The 16,396-nt window shown below is 38.4% G+C and overlaps 1 protein-coding gene across 3 annotated transcripts in view; it reads left to right on the plus strand.

Moving 5' to 3' along the window:
- Nucleotides 1-15,512, plus strand: part of tbxas1 (thromboxane A synthase 1 (platelet)) — a 140,720-nt gene extending 125,208 nt beyond the window's left edge. For 2 of the 3 annotated variants that reach the window (XM_088924350.1, XM_088924353.1), the window contains 4 exons: nt 7,627-7,715; nt 8,907-9,044; nt 12,842-13,004; nt 13,368-15,512. In XM_088924350.1, coding sequence (XP_088780476.1) covers nt 7,627-7,715; nt 8,907-9,044; nt 12,842-13,004; nt 13,368-13,472 — 495 coding nt within the window. In that variant the 3' untranslated portion in view covers nt 13,473-15,512. Of the gene's footprint in view, nt 1-7,626; nt 7,716-8,906; nt 9,045-9,624; nt 10,004-12,841; nt 13,005-13,367 lie in introns of those variants that run through there. The other variant, XM_088924351.1, reaches the window with a different exon arrangement.
- The last annotated feature ends 884 nt before the right edge of the window (nt 15,513-16,396 follow it).

The following is a 16,396-nucleotide window of genomic DNA, read 5'->3' on the forward strand; positions in this document are numbered from 1 at the left end:
TAGCATGCACTGGTGTCATTGTTGCTCTTTAACATAAGGCAACCAGCAATCAAATGTCCTGTTTTTTCTTAACATTCTTGACTGAGAAAGCGTTAGAGAACTTTACATTTTTATTTTCAACATTTTGTAAATATGACATTTGCATTGGCGTTTTTATTAATTTTTCACTTAAGCGTATGGAGGAGTGTCAGCTGTCAAGGACAGCTCCTCCCCCTACCCCCCACAGACAGACTGATAAAGCAATTTTGAAGTGTTAACAGCCATTGCAAAGGGTTCAACTGTAGCAGCCACAAATAAAAAATAAACTTTTTTTCTGCTGATGGTGACTGTAAAAAATTGTCACGTTTCACATCCTTGCGAAACAATCATGACGTTCTCATCAAGTCAAAGGTTTGATGTTTTTTTTTATTTTGAAACCGTGATCTTGACATGCAGGTGTGAAGTAGAGTTAACAGTTTCAGATTTAAAAGGTTATTAATAATATCTTCCGTGTTGCATTAACATTGGAGTGTTCTTACAAGTGTAAAAAGAGGCGATACACAACGTGTCTCCTCTATAAATCTTCAGTTTACAGAGAAATTCCGCCAGAGCCACACAACATTGTCCAATAATACTCTTCTTGTGTCTAATTTCTAGTTTAGCAGGATTTGTGCGATAAGCACATTGTTTAATGGTGATGACATTACCCACGTCTATATCACTGTACAACACAGGTTTGAGTTGGAGTGTCTGTTAATAAAACCGAGCGCCTTCCAATACATACAGTATAACTACTGCATGATTTCTTTATCCATTTCAGCTAAATGAGGGGAATCAAATCAGTCAATTGTAAAAATAACTCTTCTTCCCTCCTTTGTTTTGCGAAGAAATCCTTAATGACAATATTATCTCTTAAATTTATCCAGATACACAAATTCACACCAACAACAACCTATAATAGTGGACTATTTTTATATATTCGCTTATGTATAAAACAAAGTAATTCTCTGATCGGGTTTGAACCGCCTGGTTGCAATGCACTACATGACAGTCCATTGCTATTACCACTATAAGGACAATAATATATATATATATTTTTAAAAATGAACGTCAAATATTTCCAAAATGTCCCCTTGTGATATTTTAGCTGCTTAGTTAAACTTATTATAGTCAGTAGGAGCATGTAAAAACTTTTCCAAAATAACCACAGTAAGTAACCGATTGAAAGACTTTGATCCTTAAAATGTTTATGAAGAAAGTGGAATACTGGTGTGTATTTTTTATTTAATCTACTAATACCAGCCATAAACAGCTTACATAATATGTTTATATTCCTAAATTAATATCATTTATGATGTTCAGAGACATTATGCTCCTGTTATTTTGGTTATTAGCTACCAAAACTTCCCTTTAGTTGTAAAAGTCTATATTAATATTCAAGTTCAAGTTCAAGTTTATTGTCATTATACTCATATACATGGTATATGGTATAACGAAATGCTATTTAGCTAGCTCTCGGACATAAGTAGTACAAAGAAAAAACAACAACAACAACAATACAATTGTGTAACAAAAGAAAGACAGAGACAACAGGCAGTGTGCAAAGAACAACAACAGACGATGGCAAAAACAGCAACAGGCAATGTGCAAAAAAACAACAACAGGCAATGTGCAAAACAACAAAAAGGTAACAGGTTATGTGCAAAAATATGCATCAACAGAATGAAATAAAGGGATAGAAATTATGGGGAGTGAGCCTTTGACATGTATGGTAGAGGTAGATTTTCAATGTGTGTTTGGGTTTTTGATAAGAAAGAAAGAAAGAAGGCACTGTGAGGTTCAGATCATAGGTGAGAGGTGAGGTGAGAGTGAGAGAGGCTGGGAGTTTAACAGTTTGATAGTGCGGGGGTAAAAACTGTCTCTGAGTCTGGTAGTCCGGGCCCGAATGCTCCAGTACCGTTTTCTAGATGGTAGCAGATCATAAAGTCTGTAGCTGGGGTGTGTGGGGTCTTTGATGATGCTTAGAGCTTTCCTCAAGCACCGTCTGTCATAAATGTCCTGGATAGATGGGAGGGTAACCCCAGTGATGGACTGGGCAGTTTTCACCACCCGCTGTTGGGCTTTGCGGTCAGCAGCACTGCAGTTGCCTTACCACACTGTGATGCAGCCTGTCAGTGTGCTTTCTGTAGTGCATCTGTAAAAGTTAGTGAGGATCTGGGGACATATCATACCTTCTTCAACCGTCTTAGGAAGTACAGGTGCTGTTGCACTTTCTTGATCAGAGAGGTGGTGTTGAGAGACCATGTGAGGTCCTCGGTGATATGGACGCCAAGGATTTAAAGTTACTGACCCTTTCCACTTCAGTCCTGTTGATGTGGATAGGGGCATGTCCGGTTTGCAGTTTCCTGAAATCAACGATCAGCTCCTTGGTTTTGCTGACGTTGAGGGTGAGGTTGTTGTCATCACACCACGTTGTAAGGAGATTGACCTCCTACCTGTAGGCCCTCTCATCATTGTCTGTGATCAGACCTACAACTGTGGTGTCATCGGCAAACTTGATGATGGAGTTGGTGTTGTGTTTGGCCTTACAGTCGTGGGTATAGAGGGAGTAGAGCAATGGACTAAGCACACACCCCTGGGGGACCCCAGTGTTCAGAGTTAGTGTGCCGGAGGTGTGGTTTCCAAGCCTGACAGGTCTGCCTGTCAGAAAGTCCCGAATCCAGTTGCAGAGGGTGGTGTTGAGACCCAGTGCACTGAGTTTCTTGACTAGTTTCTCTGGGATGATAGTGTTAGAAGCTGAGCTGAAGTCGATGAATAGTAGTCTTGCGTATGTGTTCTTTTTTACCAGATGGGATAGGGCCGTGTGTGTGGCAATGGAGATTGCGTCATCTGTGGATCTGTTGGACCGGTAGGCAAACTGGTACGGGTCCACTGTGTTTGGGATGGTGTCCTTAATGTGCTTCATGACCAGCCTCTCGAAGCACTTCATGATGACAGGCGTTAGTGCCACCGTCATTAAGACATGTCACTGTGGTTGTCTTTGGTATTGGGATGATGGTGGTGGTCTTGAAGCAGGTGGGGACTACGGCTTGGGCCAGACATGTTGAAAATGTCTGTGAATACACCCGCCATAAAACTCATCAACAGGTGTTCTTCGTCATTAAATATCCTTTAATCCTCTCTTTCTTTTCAGAAAGTCTTTTATTTAATTAGCATCTGTGTCTGCTCTATTTTCTAATGACCATGTATCTTCTGCTGCACCTCTAACCATAACATTCTTTGAGTTGCTGCTTTTAAAGGTGCTGTATAAAAAAAGTTATTATTTTTGTTGTTGTTGAAGGTTAAGTCTCATTATACAAATATTGTATATTTGTTGGAATATTTATTGGTTTGAAGAAAAAGCACTCAAGGTTCAGTAGAAGATCACTGTACGTTATGAAACACAGTTATGTTTCTGCATAAAGAACATTTACTGCACAAAGAATGCTGCCCAGCATTGTATAGGTCTTTTTATGCAGCTATTAAAATAATTATTGAAAAAACTCTGATTTAATATCTCATGAATTACTGCAGCTTCTTATAATTTGAATATCACATTGTCAAAGAGATTATTAATATAATCAAATATTATTCATGAAAGGACAAGTCAAGTTTGGATGGATTAGACTATAAATGAAAAAGAAAACAGGTGAGCATTTTTGTATATTGTATGTCTAGCCTGTTTTGAGTGCAATAAGATGTTTTCCTTTGCAAATTTTGAACCATTAAAAGAAAATACAAACTGACAGCCATTAAATTTGTGTGTTAATAGTACCCTAAAGCCACCTTTTGTGGATGAATATCTAAGCCATTGTCACTAACAATAACAAGAAACATGTTGGGTTTCTATGGAAACCCTGTAGATGTTTGTGATAAGAAAGCAATGATATCTGGTCTGCTTGTCTAACTTCTCAATCGGGCTTCAGGCCTAATATTCAAATGTGGCATAGTATGTAAATGATTTTTAAAGAATTCTTTCACATATTGTAGGGTAGATGTTTCACATTAAGTCATTGGAATAATGAGTTGCAGGAAAGAATACTAGGTTGCTTTTACCGGTAAAAGTATTTGGTATTTGATTATTTGCAGTGAGCATCATAATGAGTGATAGTGAAGTATAAGGAGTTTAGATCTATTTTATGCAAGCTAATGTGGAAAGCGCACAACATTCAGTGCAGGAAACAGTATGGTACTGGTTAATCATTTCATTATTTTCATAGAGCCTACAGAACTTCTTCATTACTCTGCTTTATTGGGTAAAAACATCCTTTAGCAAATGTGAAGGGTGAGCCTGTTTCTTTGCCTTCTGTCTCTTCATCATAACCTGGTAGATGGATCAGAGATAGCATTCATATGCAGAAACTTCTAACATGTTCAGATGTTCTTAAATCAGAGAATAGGAGAGAATGATGAGAATTATACCCAGGATGGCCATATTTGATTAAATAAGCTCTTTAAATTGCCCCCTCACCTTGTACTGGTGGTTAACTGGCATCCACATCCAGTTAATAAATGGGTTCTTAGTGGTTCAAATGCGTCTCTCGGAGAAAGGCATGAAGTATAATTACATTGCATAATTGCCATTTAAATTAGACTTCTTCAAAATAAACCTTCCAATCCATCTTGCCAGAGGACATTATAAAGAACAACTTTGCCATTTTTGACCAATTCATGTTGTGAATGCAGGCGAGATCTTCTTCATGGGAGAATGGTGTGATTATTGAGACATCCTTCTTGCCTCCTTCTCTGTAGCCAGTAATGGAGCAGGCATATGCTCAAGTTAAAGGGCTTTGGAGTCACAAAAAAAAGGCTTCTAAAATTCTGCTTTTGCTTTTCTTAATTTTCTTCTGGGTTTTCTACTGGCTTGTATGTAATGCCAATGCATGCTTAATTTCCTTGTGAAATAGGATCCAGGGCAGTATGGTTCAATTTTTATAAGATTCTCAAAGAAAATTAAATTGGCAATTCACACAGGATGAGCTCCCATTGTTTCTGCAGGTGTCCTTCTGCCTTTGTGCACATTGGGATGGTAGAGAGCCCTTACTGCCCTCTTCTGGGCCTTTGGCTTTCTTGTCACTCTCAGGCCTTCCATTAACAATTTAGTGCCGGTCCAGATATTTCAGTTATTCTTGTCTAGCTTCCTGCTGGGCAGGGATGTGCTTCTACACAAGGACTATCATAATTATTAGACCGGAAACATTGTGCACTTCGCCTGCAAGTAAGATTCAACCTTCGCTCCAGATGTTGCACTCGGATCACTATTCTGCTATACTTTTAAGATTTAGCTCTTTAGATTTAGTCCATTATAAACTATGGACAAAATGTGAATTTCAGGGATACGTTTGTGATTCCTGCTTTTCAATAATGCTAACACATTCAGGCTTTTACTACAATACAAATCTTACCAATGAACTCAGCTCCTCCATCTGCAGAGATAAGTACAGCTTCACACTCATCACTTGCTAGCAAAATGTCATTCTGTCTTCCAAGTGTCTGCTCAGGAATGAGAAGTGACAAGACATCTGTCTAATTAATGCATTAGACAGATTATATCACTGCAACATAGCACTGCATTCATAATTTCTCCTACTGTTCAGCAATCCCGTATTATAATAGAGGACTTCAAGACATCCGTCACCCCTTAACCCACATGGTTGGGTACCCTGCCTAATGTGGATAATGACTGCAGAATGCTTTTTTGAAACGTATCATAATTTTCAGTGCCACATTAAGGCTTTCAAAAAAGATGTGTAATAGCTGCAACCCTAATGGTATTCTGTGCTGTACCGTGACTGGACATTTAAAAAGAAACTAGACATTTTATCTCATTGAAATTAATTTGCTGTCTTCACTGAATTGCTCCTCTTTGTTCCCTTTATTGCAGATAATATGGAGGCAAAATGTCACGCAAAACTGGTGACGTCTTTGTTATCTGCAGATAAAGGGGAGCTATCTCCCACAGTCCTACAGTAATTTGGTTAGGTCTGTCTGTATTATCCAATTAAATATAATACTGTGATAATTGGCAATAGACACTGCATAACATAATGCAAGTGATGTGCAGCTGACATTCCTATAATGCTCTGCATGCCATAATGTAAAGTCACTTAATAACATGATCTTACCAATACCACAAATTGATTCAAGAATTTTGCATAGGATGCAGTTCTTGTAAAACAAGAGCTTTGAACTTTTGAGATTAATTCAAGATTATGTTTCATTGCATCATGTCAGTAATGCTTCGAAGTCTGAGGTTCATAAAAGTATTTATGTTTCTCATTAGAGTTAAATTGCTTTTGTAGCAGACTGGACAATCTAATCACAGCTGTACCACATAGAGCTGTGATCTGCTCCTTCCTATTTAATATGAGTCCTTTCAACCCATTCAAACAAACTTGGTTTTAGTTGGAATGATTTACAGTATCTGAGTATAATAGGGCAGTAATAACACTTAAGATGTTTTGAAAGTTTTATTTAATATCAAGTGTAAACCCCTTTAAAATGTATCATATTTTTCCCACACAGCTCTTCAAAAAGTCTAACTTAATGCGCAGAATTTCAACATGCAAAAAGATGTCTCATGATGTTTTTACTGCTCCTTTCTGGCAGGGTCTAATACACCTTTAGTCTTTTGAGGATATGTATGGCTAAATGCTGCCGGATGTTTAGTGAATTGTGTTTTCTCCCACTTTGAAAACCTTAGGCATTTATTTGTTGAACTCAATAGACTGACCATGTTTGTTTTGTTCTATTGTATTTTTATTTTTTAAGGTGTCGCCTATACTGTATGTTATTGAATTCTACAGAATTGGCAACATTCTGTCCTGTGCTGTGATATTTAGTCTAATTTGCAATAAATTAAAGTAGTTTTTAAATAAGACTGTTCATCCATCTTCTAAACCACCTTATCCAGTACAGGTTTGCGAGATAACCAAAGCTTTTTCCTTGCACAAGGCAGGATATACTCTAGACAGGATGCCAGTCCATCGCAGGGCAGACACAGACAAACACACACAGTTGTACAAGTAGCGATTTTACAGAAGCCACTTAACTTACCAGCATTTCTGTGGAGGCCTTTGTGGGATCAAAACAAGAACACCCAGAGGAATCCCATGCCAACACAGTGAGAACATACAGACTCCATGCAGATAGCTTTCCAGGAGTTGAACCCAGGGATCCAGCATTACAAAGCAGTAATGCTTACCACTGTGGCACTCCTAGGCTGTTCATTTTTAATTGATATATTTTAAAAATCTGTACTACATTTTTTGTAATAATTTACTTTGCAAAGTAATGTTTATGTTTTAAATAACTGGAATGAGATGTTTCATAAACAATTCAAATTAATCGTCTTAGTTATAATGTTTTGCTTTAATAATCTGACTTTTGAGAGGGGAAGGGTCCCATTGCCTATGATTTTTTAAAGTTTTCATTAAGGCTGAAAAGTTTTGAATTGCTGCCCTCTAGTGCCAAATATAAAACACAGCTTCAACAAGAAATTTGCATTGGCTGCTGTCAGGAAATCGTGAATGCTATTCGTCATTGCTATTCGTCATATGATTTGTTTCATTGTTTTCTTATGTATGATTCTCTTTCATTCTCCTTCAGGATACGCCAGACTATAACAATGTGCAGGAGCTGCAATATTTAGACATAGTCATCTCAGAGACCTTGCGTATGTACCCTCCTGGTTTCAGGTAAATACTCCATGTGTAAATACTGTACATATTCACGAAACACTACCATACATATTTACATGGTGAATGCTGTATATACTGTAGCATATCTGATAAGTGAAAACATAAAAAGAGAGAATAATATATAATTTAAATGTTAATTTTTAAAATATTTAGATTACATTAAAAAAAGAGATACTAACAAAGGGAGACAGTTACACAACGTGGTAACTAGAGGTGTCTCCCCTCAAGAGACCAGGTTTATTTTAAAACGGTTGATGATCCTCCTGTGACACTAAAGCATAAAACACAATCGGGAAATATATCCTTCAGGCTTATCTTCAGTGTAGGGTAGACAAAGTCATTCAGTGCTTACAATTAAACAATACACATAATTGAATAACACTGTACAATAAAGACCACTTTTCAGGTCTTTTAGAAGACATACTGTAGTAAACTTTAACTCAACAGAAAGGTAAGTGTACAGATCTTAAGAAAGTTTACCCCCAGTGAAACTAAGCCCACTAACACACGACACATGTGTACTCAGAATAAAGAGGGGAAAAACTCAGCATAGATGTTGATCCAAGTCGCTGAGGCCTGTCACTTTTAATTTTTGGCCTTGGCCTGACTAGAGAAGTAATTCCCTTGTCACAGGTGTATTTTACAGAAACAGACAAGCTAGGGAACGAGATATAGAAATCTATGTATTTGGATAAGGCACCACTCCTGCATGCTTCATTTAAATCTGTTTCAGAGACGTACTGCATCTCTGAATCTTTCTTACAACACTAACAATATCCATCGACAACCAGAATATTTCTCCAAGATACATCAAATGAATAATTCAGATAACAAGTGATCTCTAAAAGGGTCAAAATATGCCAATTATGTTTGGATCACAACAGTTTCCCACTGTCCATGAGGATTCTCAATTGAATCTCATTAGAGCTCCTGCATGTCAATAATCCTGACCATTATTTGAAAATCTGGATTAAATTTGAGGACCCTATATTAAAAACACTCTGGTGCTTAAATCCCCATAAACTTGGTTGGGATTTTCAGCATTTTAACTAGAGTTTCGGCTCAGTGATTCTGGGAGCCTAACTTTTGCAGTGCCTGTTAATGGCCAAGTCTGATTACTTGACTTGAGAAGATTTTTTGTAACGTCCTTCTTGGTTGTCTTTTTGACAGTTTGGTATTGCTCCACAGGTTTGCACGGGATGCTGCAGAGGACTGTACTGTAAATGGGCAGTTTATTCCCCGTGGTGCTACAGTTGAAATTCCTGCAGGTTATTTACACTATAATGCTGAGTACTGGCCTGAGCCTGAAAGGTTCATTCCTGAGAGGTAGGAAACATCATTATATCTAGATTATAATGGTAGACTGTAGCAAATGGTTTAAACTTTGAAACTACATTTAATCCATTCATTATCAGAAAGTTGGTAACCTTGAGAGTTATGGCAATCTGCAGCCTATCCCAGAGTCACAAGATGGGACTGAGAGCATATGACTGCTGTGATCCTATATAGCCGTGGTTTTCAAACTGTGGTATGTGTTTGTTGTGTGCAGAGAAGTATTGGGACGGGTTTTCATATTTTCTATTTTAATAAAATTAGTTTGTGTCAAATACTCAGCCTACGTACTATGATACAGTGTGCGCTAATATTTGAGTGAAAACAAGAGCTACTATGTAATTCTATACCATTGTATAGATAGGAATAGGAATGTGTGCTACGGACGTAAGTGGCCTATTGTATTTAAAATAAAATAAATTTTGGAACAATGCCAATCTTGTGAGCACAGGAAAGCGTGATAGATAACAGAAAAATATTTAAGGACTGTTCTAGGTTAATTTGAGAAAAATACACCGAGCGTCTCTGTGTTTCGCTCTCATGCACATGAAATAAAAACTTATTTTAACTTCAGAGATGGACTCCTGAAATGGAAACGGGGGAAAATGCAAACTTGCGGATTGCTAAAGTTGGTAAGCCCCACACTACTTGTGAAGAACTTTGTATACCGTTGGCAAAAGAGCTGACACGTATTATTTGTGGAGAAAAAGCTGCTAAACAGTTCCACCTCACTCGTAGAATTATTGATATGGCAGATGATGTCAAAAGTATGCTGGTAGAGCACGTTAAGAGGAGCAGATGCTTTTCACTGCAATTAGATGATGTAGTATCCTCTCACGAGGCACCAGTAATGTAGAGGTTGTGCATTTACTGGGACAATTCTTAATTGTGGCAGTAAGTCACAAAATGATTCTTTTGATGGCTATTAGAATCCAACTTTACGGTATAACTCAAACAACGCACACACACGGGTACTAATACACGAGAATACATTTATTAATACATAAAATGTGCATATAAACATAACAGATCTTATCGAGAGAGTTAGCAGAATACAAAAGGTATATATTAATTCAGTCACGAAGAGTTACACATATCAAGAGGACATACATTCAGTATATCATTCATTTAGACCGTTTCGTAAATGAACTTGATTACAACTTCTACACTAGATACTCAAAACAAGTATATCACTCATAGGAATTAAATTGATATCAACTGGGGTTGAGGTAACAATTGAATTCTCGAGCGGTAATGCAGAATGTTGAATACTCATCCAATCTCTGGGGAGTCAAATCTCCTGCAGGCACAAAGGAACAGTTGCAGGGTTGTTGCTGTCCAATCCGCGCTCTCTGGCTCGGTGCCAGGCCGTGCTCGGTGCTCGGCGCTGCTGATGCTCTCTGAAAACCAGGTAGTTAGTGTTGGCTGAAACTAGCAAGAATTTGTGCACAGGAGAAAAATGACTGTGGGTCCCAGCAGGTCAGGAAGAAGACCGGTTCGTTCCTGATGAAGCGCTAGTTCTGAATAGTGATTCAGCTGTCCACAGTTCCGACCTGTTCACGCTTGCTGCTGATGCTAACCTCGGGTGGATCCTTTGGTTACGCGCTGGCAACCTCCGTCCTCAACTCTTAGAACAAAGGAAAGTCCTGCACTCGGACAGACTGGCCATTACGTGGTGGTCCGGGCTGAGTATGAGTGTCCAGGAGGCGCGCTGCGAGAATGTTCTGCGCTTGGGAACTGTTCTGCGCTTCCCAACTGTTCCTGCCCTGCGAACCATTCCGTGTTGCCTGTTTTTACCTGGAGGAACTGCAGGTTGTTCATTGGTTGAAAGTTTCATGGGCATCAGAGACCCATGTGGGGTTAACCTGCCCTACCAGTTCCTGATTGGCTGATGATGAGTAACCATGCACTCCGACCTTAGAGTCGTAAACCACCTTTGAATAACACTTTCCCTTGGAATCTCAGACTTTTAGGCGCTAGATGACCATTTATTAAGGTTGCTGGAGAATCTCAGGAATTGGGGAGCTGTTCCTTATCAGGACACTCTTCCAGCTAGGAAAACCTTAATTGTGAAGTGTATCAGGCACCACTGAGATAAAGGAGAGAGGGACTGGCAAGGGAGTGGAAAACTTAATTCCTGTATTTTAATAAGCCCTGCCGCTACAATGAGTTTGTAGATGCCGTTGAATTGGCCAGTTTGCTCGTTTACGTTAGATACGAGTTTGAGGACACGTCCCTTGAGGACTTTCTGTTCTGTAAGCCACTACCAACAAAAACTACAGGAGAGCACATATTTCAGCTTCTGAATTAATTTATCGAAGAGAATGGCATCGACTGGATAACAGGCAGACACAGCGGTGTAGTTGCACAAATTAGAGAGGTTTCTCCAGATATGAAGTGGACGCACTGCAGCCTCCACCACAAGGCCTTAGCAGTCAAGAAAATGCCTGAGGATTTAAAACCTGTTAGACTCTGCTGTCAAAGTTGTGAACTGTATCAAGGCTCAATCCATTAATTCACATCTGCTTTGCTCGACTAAACAGGCTCACCCCTCTCACTGAAATGGTGTCACGGCCTCCACTAATCAGACACAAGCCCCTGCTTCTTCCCACAGATGCCAACGGACATCCTAATTATCCAACCACGTCCCTAGTCCTGCACCACACCTTCCGACCACCCACTACTTAAGGGCTCCTCACCTGCACTTCCTCGCTCAGTATTAAGTTCGTTCTTATAGAGCTCACCTTCCTTATTAACTCCTCGTCTGAGAGAACTATCGTCTTGTGAAAACCCGGTTTCTTGACCTACGCATCCTCCTGACCACGACTTTTGGCAACGGGACTCGGCTAAGTACACCCAGCATCCGCTCTCCATATAATTTCCTTGCTTAACATCTTTAGCTAAGCACCGCATAGGGTCCAGTCCACTTGCTGAACCTTCTGGCACGTTACAAACGGTAAGTGCTCAGTGCTATTTTTATTACTATTATTTTTAGTGCTATTATTTTTATTGAGTGTGTGCGCGTGCACGCGCACATGTTGGTCATTGAGATTTTCTGGGGTTCCTAAGAGAAGATGACTTGTAGGTGGTACTTGGATGCTTTGGTTTGATCAGGGGTGGTACTTGGTCCAAAAAGTTTGAGAACCACTGCTATATAGGATGTAGTACATCAGAGGAACTCCCTTAAAAATCAAAAGAACAAGATATAATATATAGAACAAGATATAATTTCAGAACAACTGTACATAAGAACATAAGATGATCTATTATTAAATAATAATATCCTTACGTTAAATACTGTGTTGTTAAGAAATCCTTGAAGACCTATAAAATCTAAAAATGTTGGTCTGAGAAAGGAATTATAGTTTCTAAAACTTGTAGCATGTGTAAGTAACGAAACCACCACTACTCAACGTGTGATATTTCTTTATCTAAGGCAACAGATACAATAGCAAATCATTCCTGATGTTCGTGACCTGAGTTGATTCCTTTTCATAAGGATTCACCCATTATAGACCTTTGTGAGATCTACACTAGTACCTTCTGTCTGCACGTTGTTTAATATTTCTAGCACATTTTATGTTCAAGCAGGTGTGTCTTATTTATAATATTTTTGTTTTAGTAATCATTTTGATTTTTGAAAGTTATGTATATACTGTACATTCACTGTGTTGAATTTTGTAAAGCTCATTTTTACTGAACACTGTGGTGTCAGAGCTATTTATCTCTTTCCTGTGATTTGGCAGTGTAAATGAAATTCACTGTTTGATATTGAGTTCAACAATTCCCAGGTTCACAGCAGAAGCCAAGGCCGAAAGGCATCCATTTGCTTACCTGCCATTTGGTGCAGGACCTCGCAGCTGTGTAGGCATGAGGCTGGCATTGTTGGAGGCGAAGATTGCCATGCTCCGCATTTTTCGAAGGTTCCAGTTTGAAACCTGCCCAGAGACAGAGGTGTGAGCATTTTCCTAACAGAAATTATTTTTTTCTTCTGAAATTAACTGTATTTAGGAATTGGTATTTTCAATTGAAATGAATGTAAACAATTGCAAACATAGACGAGATACAATTACATTAGAATAAGCAAAAAAATCTATGTGTAATCATCAGTGATCTCATTAATCAGGAGTACATTTATTTTCTTGCAAGATTATTATAAAGAAAATAATAATAGGTATAAATCACATGTAAAGAAGAGAGTGAAAATGGAAAGAGGTTGTGCTTCTATGTGAATTATCAGAGCTAGACTGTATCAGGATTTTTACTGAATTTATAAATTTCTTTACTTTGTAACCTGTTTCCTGGATTTAATTTCAGATTCCTCTTGAGTTAAAATCCAACTCCACCCTTGGACCCAAAAATGGAATATTTCTCAAAATCATACACCGACAGCCAATGGCATGCCACAAAGAAGATTTGTAACTCTACTGTGTCTCTGCCTGTAATAATTTGCTCACGATTTACTCACTTTTTCTTTAAATATGTTAATTTTTTAATTTCAGGGGATTTGGGAGTACAGTATGTACTGTACTGATAACTATATATTTTTTAGGTTTAAATATGTATTGTGTGCTAATAAAATGGTTTTCAATGAGTAAGTTTATATTAGAAAATGAAGAAAGAGACAACACAGATGTGTAAAGAAGAACTGTGTTTTTAGAACATAGTCTGGAGGGAAAATGTAAACATCTCAACCAGTAAAAGTGTGCATTCATAACGAATGCACAGAGTCCTCATCTCACTAGTCATTAGCTGGATTTGAGGGGGAATGAAAGTACTGACAGAGGTTAATTTTGAATTGACCAAAACTGCAATACCAGTCCCTGTGAGTGGCTAGCCACTTTTGATTTGCGGTGTTATCGCCAAGAGCCACAAACTGTAAAACAATGCTGGAAGCATTGTGGAGTTAGTGCACACATGATGGTTTTTATGGACAATGACTGACAAAATGATGGACAAATACATGTTTTGGAAGGACAAATGACAATACCAAACTGTATTGGTAGAAAAACAAAAAATAGAAATTCTAAATTTAATAGCAGATCAATACTAAGTTTGGGATTTTATGGCGTTTAGATAATTATTGCACAATAATTTAAACATACTTGGATATGGTGAGTTTGTTCCTATTTGGTACACATACAAAAGGCTAAGCCAACGGGGAAAAGTAATCTTTTCCAATTGACACTTCAAAAGTTAAAGTTTATTGAGAAGGTCATACTAAACTGTCAGTTTGATAAAGATCAGTACCCTACCACCATTGATGAGGTGCATAGTATAATGAAAAGTGTTTCTCATTAGTCACTCAGGTGCAGTATATAAATAGGACAGAAGATAAGACAATAGACAGTAACACAATAACAATAACAGTAACGTGTAATAACATAACATAAATAATATGTAATCAAGTAATCAAAACTGTGCAAAATTCCGCAGACAAAATATAACAGGACAAAAACAGTGCAAGGTAATTCTTGGAACAGTGCAAAAATAGTATGGTTATTAATAAATATTACAACTAAAACAGTTTTACTGAGCTGTCGAAGGGACAGTACAGTTTCGGCTTACATGTGTGTGTAGTGGTGTTAGAGTACAGTCCTTGTGGGTATAGGAATACGTTAGGAGAGATCATAATATGATGGGAGGGAGTGGGGGCGTCACCAACTTGACGGCTCTGGGGGAGAAGCTATTTTGGAGTCTAGTTGTGTGCGTCTGGAGCGACCGGAACCTTCTACCAGATGGTAGGGGGACAAACAAGTTATGATTGGGGTGAGTGGGGTCAGACATCATCTTGGTGACTTTTTTCAGACTCCTGGTGTTGTAGATTTCCTGGATGGAGGGTAAGGCACTGCTGATGATGTGTTGGGCAGTTTTGACCACCTGCTGCAGTGCCTTACGGTCAGATGCGGTGCAGTTGCCGTACCAGACTGTGATGCAGCTGGTCAGTATGCTCTCCACCGTACATCTGTAGAAGTTGGTGAGGATCTGTAATTGTAATCATATTGATAATTCCTGGAGATCATAAAGGACAAAAGATTTCTGTATAAAGTAAGTTGTATATCTGACATCTTTGATGATTATACTGTAGGTTGTTTTTCTAGTATGAAATGAAATGACATGACATATGAAATTACAGTTGTTAAGGTGGATCCTGTTGGATCTTAGAATCAAAGTTTTGATGTTTCATTCTCAAGCCACAATAATAACTCCTGGAAAATCCAGTAGTGCTTCTCTTCTATGGTAGATATGAGTAAATATAAACATTAACAGAAACTTAATTCACAGAGAGCTTAACATGATTTGATACTACATAGGTTATGTTTTCTTTTGCACTTTTTTTCCAGGGCAAGGCAATGACAATGGCCTACTTTTACGTTTGTACTGATGTCTTTTTTTCTGCTTCATTTTACATACTGTAACTGTATTTACTGTTCTCTCAAAGTAAATACTTAAAATTTTAAATCTGCACTGTGAGTGTTTGTCCTGCTTTAGGAGTGGAGTGTGGTAAGTGTGGTAAGCATTCTCCTTGAAACAGTGAATTACACATATTAATCCCAATATGCAGGATTCTTGTAGCCAATTATGCCCCTAGTGATTCAAAGATTCTAGAGACCTTATTCCTACTCAGGCACCCAGATCTCCCTCAGCCCGACACAAGATGTATTCAAAACGGGAAATGTGTACTTCAGTCTCACACAGAATTACCATAGGGCACATTTAGCCTACTTACATAAAGCATATAAAGTCCTTATTTCTCAATACAGTAACTGGCCTTTGTTGAACAGATAGGTCAACTGAATAAAAGATTAAGTGTGCACGGTAAACAAAGTAAATAAAAAAGTACCTACAGTACACACAAAAAAACAAACCATTTGCTCCCAGTAGTCACTTTTGAAAGAAGATACCAAAAAAAAAATTCCACACACCAATTAAATTTAAATTGACCTCCGTACAACAGCTCTAAACCCACCCCATTCTTCAGTGCTTCATTAGTGCTGGCTTGTGCCATTAAAAGTAGAGTTTGTGTTGCTTTCATTCCCAAGCTATAGCATGTTCTTTGAGCTTTCTTTTCCAAGATATAAGATTTTTTGGGGGGTGTGATGTCACCCAGCTGCTCTACAACAGAGCTGCAGAACCGAGCTGGACTTGTTCATTAGTGCTGTGGTAGTGTCGGTTTGTGCCATTGAAAGTAGCTTTCGAGCCGCTTTTGTTCAGAGATATAGCACCTTATTTTTCAGATAATCACTTTGCTGTCTCCAAAGAACTTTACCGTTAGTAACACATTCTGATGTATTTAATTCCAGAATGCAAGGATAACAATGCCTGCAATTTGCTTCTCTGTCTGT

Source organism: Atractosteus spatula, chromosome 8, assembly GCF_055471065.1.
Source record: "Atractosteus spatula isolate fAtrSpa1 chromosome 8, fAtrSpa1.hap1, whole genome shotgun sequence".
NCBI lineage: Eukaryota > Metazoa > Chordata > Actinopteri > Semionotiformes > Lepisosteidae > Atractosteus > Atractosteus spatula.